Raw genomic sequence first — 7,500 nt, 5'->3', positions numbered from 1 at the left:
TTTTTTTTTTTTTTTTTGGCTGTAGGATAGGGAGCGCCCTTGCTGATAAAGAGATGGAGATAGATATGAGTTCGTGATAAGAGATCGGAAAGAAATGCATAGATAAAGGGAAAATAAGATTGGATAAAGAGGGTTAGGTGAATGTAAGAAAAGGGAGAGAGAAGGTAAATAGATGGAAATAAGACATGTGGAGTTGTTGATAGGGAAGTAGAGATTTAAGTATATTATTATTATTATTATTATTATTATTATTATTATTATTATTATTATTATTATTACTACTTGCTAAGCTATAATCCTAGTTGGAAAAGTAGGATGGTGTAAGCCCAAGGAGTCCAACAGGGAAAGTAGCCCAGGGAGGAAAGGAAAAAAGGAAATTAAAATATTTCAAGAAAAGAATAACAACATTAAAATAAGTATCCCTACATAAACTATAAAACCTTTAACAAAACTAGAGGAAGAGAAATAAGATAGAATAGTGTGCTCGAGTGTACCCTCAAGCAAGAGAGTTCTAACCCAAGAGAGTGGAAGACCATGGTCCAAAGGCTATGGCACTACCCAAGAGTAAAGAACAATAGTTTCGTTTTGGAGTGTCCTTCTAGAAGAGCTGCTTATTGTAGGTAAAGAGTCGCTTCTACCCTTACCAAGAGGAAATTGGACACTGAACAATTACAGCGCAGTAACCCCATGAGTGAAGAAGAATTGTTTGGTAATCTGTGTTGTCAGGTGTATGAAGACAGAGGAGAATATGTAAAGAATAGGCCAGACTATTCAGTGTGTGTAGGCAACGGGAAAATGAACCGTAACCAGAGAGAAGGCTCCAATGTAGTACTGTCTGGCCAGTCAAAAGACCCCATAACTCTCTAGCGGTAGTATCTCATCTCTATTGGTAGGTAAAATAAGGAGTTATAAAGAGAGATTAGTTCACCAAACGTTCAGCTTGGCTCCACAAGGCACTAGAAGTGTTGGAAAACCCAGGCCTACATGGCTGAAGACTGTGAAGCGTGAAGTAGGAGATGATGAATGGAGAAGTATTGAATTAAAAGCTCAAGATAGAGACGACTGGCGAAATCTAACCGTGGGCCTTTGTACAAAGTCAGTAGGCGTAGGAGGAGATGATGATGATGATGGTAAAGCAAATGAGAAATATAAAGGCAAGTAAGCGAGAGACTGATGTAAGAGATAGAAAGTTAATGAAAGTAAAGATAAAGTTAGAGAAGTATCTTTAATATAGAATCAATGAATATAGATTTGGTATGAAAGATGAAGCAACGTAATATGACTAAAGCTCAATTAAGGGAAGACTAGGTAAGATAGTTAATACTAAATAATATAATTACGCTTATTAATCAAGAGTCTCTTACTGTCATTGGCCTACAGTGAATATATCTATTGATTGCAAAATAATTTTATTGATCATCAATGTAAAAAGACTTCAGTTGACCTAATAATTAATATCCAAGCGCAACAAAAAAGAAAATATCGAGAACTTAAAAAAGTTCATATCTTCAGCAGTGCTCCATCTGTCTTTACTTTCATTTGGCACAGTCGGGTAAAACTAGTTGCAGTGCAGTCTGGGGATTGTGACGTCATCAGAAAAGTGGTGCATTCTGGGAAATGTGACGTCATCTGGAAAGCAGTGCATTCTGGGAAGTGTGACATGTTAAAAAGAGGTGCATTCTGGGAAGTGTGAAGTCATAAAAAGCGGTGCATTCTGGGAAGTGTGACATGTTAAAAAGAGGTGCATTCTGGGAAATGTAACGTCATAAAAAACGGTGCATTCTGGGAAGTATGACGTCATTGGTAAAGTGGTGCATTCTGGGAAGTATGACGTCATTGGTAAAGTGGTGCATTCTGGGAAGTATGACGTCATTGGTAAAGTGGTGCATTCTGGGAAATGTGACGACCTAAAAAGCGGTGCATTCTGGGAAGTGTGATGTCTTAAAGAGCGGTGCATTCTGGGAAGTGTGACGTCATAAAAAGCGGTGCATTCTGGGAGGTGTGATGTCATAAAAAGCGGTGCAATCTGGGAAGTGTGATGTCATAAAAAGCGGTGCATTCTGGGAAGTGTGACGTCATAAACAGCGGTGCATTCTGGGAAGTGTGACGTCATCAGAAAAGTGGTGCATTCTGGGAAATGTGACATCATCTGGAAAGCGATGCATTCTGGGAAGTGTGACGTCATAAAAAGCGGTGCATTCTGGGAAGTGACGTCATAAAAAGCGGTGCATTCTGGGAAGTGAAACGTCATAAAAAGCGGTGCATCCTGGGAAATGTAACGTCATAAAAAGCGGTGCATTCTGAGAAGTATGACGTCATAAAAAGCGGAGCATTCTGGGAAATGTGACGTCATCTGGAGAATTCTTTTCAACGTTACTCTAGTTGGCGCCAAATCATCACGTTTTCAAGCGTATTTCAGAAAAAATTAGGGTTTTTCTAGACTCTAGACCTCACTTGCAAGGGCTGAAATTTGGTGTTAGGATATCAGCCTTATGCTAAAACACCTGCATTATGTTCAGCAGTATATGGAATTTTATGGCAATCATTATTATGGAAAAGAAAGAAATAGAAAAATAAAGAAATTATTGTATCTCAGAAGATGATTTTTTAATCGTATTTTATTTCTTTCAGATGTCAATAAGGAAATTAATTGATATGAGAATTTCTCGTGAGTTAATTCATGATACAGAAACTAGAGAAGTAGATGAATAAATTATTTTAGTCGCGCAAGATATTAAAAAAAAAAAAAAAAAACGGAATTTCTAACTGTCAGTCATTTCAAACCTAAAAGGTAGAACAGTTACATCAAACAGTGTCAGTCATTTCAAACCTTAAAGGTAGAACAGTTACATCACAGATTATATCCATAAATGAGGATTTCTTATATAAAAAATATTAAATTTGAATTGTCTGTTTGTATCTTATTTGAATATAAGTTCACTCTTCTTTTTTTGCAGTCTGACATGGAAGACGACGAGGAAATCTCGCTGCCTTCCTTCGAAGGGTCCGGTTATGACGGCCTCGATCTGCAACCACCACCACCAATGCCCCCACCGCCCCCTGGTAAGTCACTTTGAACTTTTTGCATCTATTAGAAAAACTTGTCATAATCTTCGTCCCGTCTCAGTATCAAATTAACCTCCATTATTAACTTTAAAAGATGAGATGCTGACCGGTATTTCTCAATGGCAGGCGTAGTAAAGATTACTGAGATGGTGTGGCCATGTGTTTCAAGGTTTAAAGGCCGTTCATGAATGACAGAGGCAAGGGACGGCGACATTGCCCTATTGAGCGGGACAATGCCCTAGGGACTGACCATATATGATCAGTGCCCAAGCCCCTCTCCACCCAAGATAGGGCCAAGGAGGGCCAGGCAATGGCTGCTGATGACTCAACAGATAGACATATAGGTTCCCCAAACCTCCCATCCTTAGCTCACAAGGATGGTAAGGTTGCAGTTACCAAAGGAACTAACGAGTTTGAGCGAGACTCGTACCCCAGTTTGGCGTTTACCAGTCAGGGACGTTACCACACCGGCCACCACAACCTTAAAAATGAATGATGGGGAGCGACTGAGGCGGAATTTGGAGAAACCTGTAAGGGGGAGATCAAGAGGGAGACAGAGTATTAGATGGCGAGATAAGGGGAAGGATGATATGGAGAGAAGAGGTTTGGTGGAAGAGGATACCTTTGATAGAAGGCAGTGGAGAGGGGCGCTTCAGGCAACCGACCCCTTAATGTAGGGATAATAGTGGGAAAAAAAGGAAGAAAAGATGAAGGATGATATGGAGAGAAGAGGTTTGGTGGAAGAGGATGGCTTTGATAGAAGGCAGTGGAGAGGGGCGCTTCAGGCAACCAACCCCTTAATGTAGGGATAACAGTGGGAAAAAAAGGAAGAAAAGATGAAGGATGATATGGAGAGAAGAGGTTTGGTGGAAGAGGATAGCTTTGATAGAAGGCAGTGGAGAGGGGCGCTTCAGGCAACCGACCCCTTAATGTAGGGATAACAGTGGGAAAAAAAGGAAGAAAAGGTGAAGGATGATATGGAGAAAAGAGGATTGTTGGAAGAGGATGCCTTTGATAGAAGGCAGTGGAGAGGGGCGCTTCAGGCAACCGACCCCTTTATGTAGGGATAACTATGGGAAAAAAAGGAAGAAAAGGTGAAGGATGATATGGAGAAAAGAGGATTGTTGGAAGAGGATGCCTTTGATAGAAGGCAGTGGAGAGGGGCGCTTCAGGCAACCGACCCCTTAATGTAGGGATAACAGTGGGAAAAAAAGGAAGAAAAGGTGAAGGATGATATGGAGAAAAGAGGATTGTTGGAAGAGGATGCCTTTGATAGAAGGCAGTGGAGAGGGGCGCTTCAGGCAACCGACCCCTTAATGTAGGGATAACTGTGGGAAAAAAAGGAAGAAAAGGTGAAGGATGATATGGAGAAAAGAGGATTGTTGGAAGAGGATGCCTTTGATAGAAGGCAGTGGAGAGGGGCGCTTCAGGCAACCGACCCCTTAATGTAGGGATAACAGTGGGAAAAAAAGGAAGAAAAGGTGAAGGATGATATGGAGAAAAGAGGATTGTTGGAAGAGGATGCCTTTGATAGAAGGCAGTGGAGAGGGGCGCTTCAGGCAACCGACCTCTTAATGTAGGGATAACTGTGGGAAAAAAAGGAAGAAAAGGTGAAGGATGATATGGAGAAAAGAGGATTGTTGGAAGAGGATGCCTTTGATAGAAGGCAGTGGAGAGGGGCGCTTCAGGCAACCGACCCCTTAATGTAGGGATAACTGTGGGAAAAAAAGGAAGAAAAGGTGAAGGATGATATGGAGAAAAGAGGATTGTTGGAAGAGGATGCCTTTGATAGAAGGCAGTGGAGAGGGGCGCTTCAGGCAACCGACCCCTTAATGTAGGGATAACAGTGGGAAAAAAAGGAAGAAAAGGTGAAGGATGATATGGAGAAAAGAGGATTGTTGGAAGAGGATGCCTTTGATAGAAGGTAGTGGAGAGGGGCGCTTCAGGCAACCGACCCCTTAATGTAGGGATAACTGTGGGAAAAAAAGGAAGAAAAGGTGAAGGATGATATGGAGAAAAGAGGATTGTTGGAAGAGGATGCCTTTGATAGAAGGTAGTGGAGAGGGGCGCTTCAGGCAACCGACCCCTTAATGTAGGGATAACAGTGGGAAAAAAAGGAGGAAAAGGTGAAGGATGATATGGAGAGAAGAGGTTTGGTGGAAGAGGATAGCTTGGATAGAAGGCATTGGAGAGGGCGCATCAGGCAACCGACCCCTTAATGTAGGGATAACAGTGGGAAAAAAAGGAAGAAAAGGTGAAGGATGATATGGAGAGAAGATGTTTGGTGGAAGAGGATAGCTTGGATAGAAGGCATTGGAGAGGGCCCATCAGGCAACCGACCCCTTAATGTAAGGATGATGGTGGGAAAGAAGATATCGTAAATTACTCTCTCTGGATCTAATGAAGTAAATTCAGAATAAAACATGCAAGTGTGAGATGCAGAGTGATGTAGTTTTGAGTCGATAGAGTGAGTCATTTGAAAGGCTGACGCAGGATCCAGAGTTCTTCTCTGGATCCTGGGTTGAAGAATATGGCGAGTGTGAGAGAGGCGAAACTAGTGATTCAAGAATCGGGAGAGTTGGTTGCAGACCTAAGAATCCCTGCCGGAAGCGATTGTTGGAGTTGTAGAAAGCGGTTATGTGTTTTAAAGATGCTTATAATTTATGGAATTGCAAGTGATATTATTATCACTATTACTAGCTAAACTACAACACTATAGTCCATTTCTTTTAGCGAGTCATATTTGCACCGACTCGCAGCGGTGCCCTTTTAGCTCGGAAAAGTTTCCTGATCGCTGATTGGTTGGACAAGATAATTCTAACCAATCAGCGACCAGGAAACTTTTCCGAGCTAAAAGGGAACCGCTGCGAGTCGGTGCAAATATGACTCTCTAAAAGAAATGGACTATAGTTGGAAAAGCAAGATGCTATAAGCCCAAAAGATCCAACAGGGAAAAATAGCCCAGTTAAGAAGGAAAATGTGGAAGTAAACTATATGAGAAGTAATAATAAAGAATATGAAATATTTTAAGATCAGTAACAATATTAAAATACATCCGCAATATATAAACTAAAACTATGAAGAAAGACATCTGTCACCCCGTTCTACAAAAAAAATACTTTTACTACTAATTTGAACTTGTGACGTTCCACCGATTCAACTCCCTGATCAAGGCAGATCATTCCACAATCTGGTCTCAGCTGGAATAAAACTTCTAGAATACTGTGTAGTATTGAGACTTATAATGGAGAGAGCATGACTACTGAAATTAACTGTATACCTATAGTCCATTTCTTTTAGCCAGCCATATTTGCACCGACTCGCAGCGGTGCCCTTCTAGCTCGGAAAAGTGTCCTGATCGCTGAATGGTTGGACAAGATAATTCTAACCAATCAGCGATCAGGAAACTTTTCCGAGCTAAAAGGGCACCGCTGCGAGTCGGTGCAAATTTGCCTGGCTAAAAGAAATGGACTGTAGTATATTACTCTAGGGTAAAATGGAAACTAGGAGGATAGTGGAATAATAAAAAGGGTTGATTAGTAATGTGTGTGAGGAAGTTAACTTTGCCGAAGAGCTTTCTGCGTAGGTGTATGAAGCGAATGATTTATGTAATAGAGGATTCCACCACAGCACAGCAGTTAAGAATCTGAACGTGGCAGCATCATTAATTGAAATATATATATATATATATATATATATATATATATATATATATATATATATATATATATATATATATATATATGTGTGTGTGTGTATATATATATATATATATATATATATATATATATATATATATATATATATATATATATATATATATATATATATATTATTACTAGCTAGGCTACAACCCTAGTTGGAAAAGCAAGATGCTATAAGCCCAGGGGCTCCAACAGGGAAAAGTAGCTCAGCGAGGGAAGGAATCAAGGAAAAAAAATATTTTAAGAACAACAATACCACCAAGATAAATATTTTCTATATGAACTATATATATATATATATATATATATATATATATATATATATATATATATATATATATATATATATATATATATATATATATATGTGTGTGTGTGTGTGTGTGTATGTATGTATGTATGTATGTATGTACGTGTATGTATATGTGTGTACAATCACCCTCCCCTTCCCAGTTGCAACACTGGGTACACACATACTTACAGAGATAAAAACGTTTCCGATTCTGGATAGAATGTCCAGTGCATTGACAGTCACAGACACAAGAAAGACGTGATGAATTAAAGATTACTGTTTAGAGACCAACGTTCGAGAGTGATTTAAAAAAAGTGGATTATTGTTTGCTGTCAACTTTAAGAAACTGTTAAAAAATATAGGTGTTCACCAAAGTTACTACCTCGGCCAACGAAGTTATGAGGAGGTTATGTTTTTGTATCTGTTTGTTTGTTTGTG

At 39.7% G+C, this 7,500-nt stretch overlaps 1 protein-coding gene across 1 annotated transcript in view; it reads left to right on the top strand.

The window, feature by feature from the left end:
* LOC137642344 (collagen alpha-1(XVIII) chain-like) overlaps nt 1-7,500 on the top strand; it is a 137,844-nt gene that overhangs the window by 29,708 nt on the left and 100,636 nt on the right. Inside the window, exon 3 of the mRNA XM_068374838.1 lies at nt 2,958-3,063. Within this exon, the coding sequence (XP_068230939.1) occupies nt 2,958-3,063 (106 nt within the window). The remainder of the gene's footprint in view (nt 1-2,957; nt 3,064-7,500) is intronic.

This window comes from Palaemon carinicauda, chromosome 6 (assembly GCF_036898095.1).
Source record: "Palaemon carinicauda isolate YSFRI2023 chromosome 6, ASM3689809v2, whole genome shotgun sequence".
NCBI lineage: Eukaryota > Metazoa > Arthropoda > Malacostraca > Decapoda > Palaemonidae > Palaemon > Palaemon carinicauda.
Note: the sequence above shows the minus strand (reverse complement) of the source record. Positions and strands in the feature narration are given on the sequence as shown.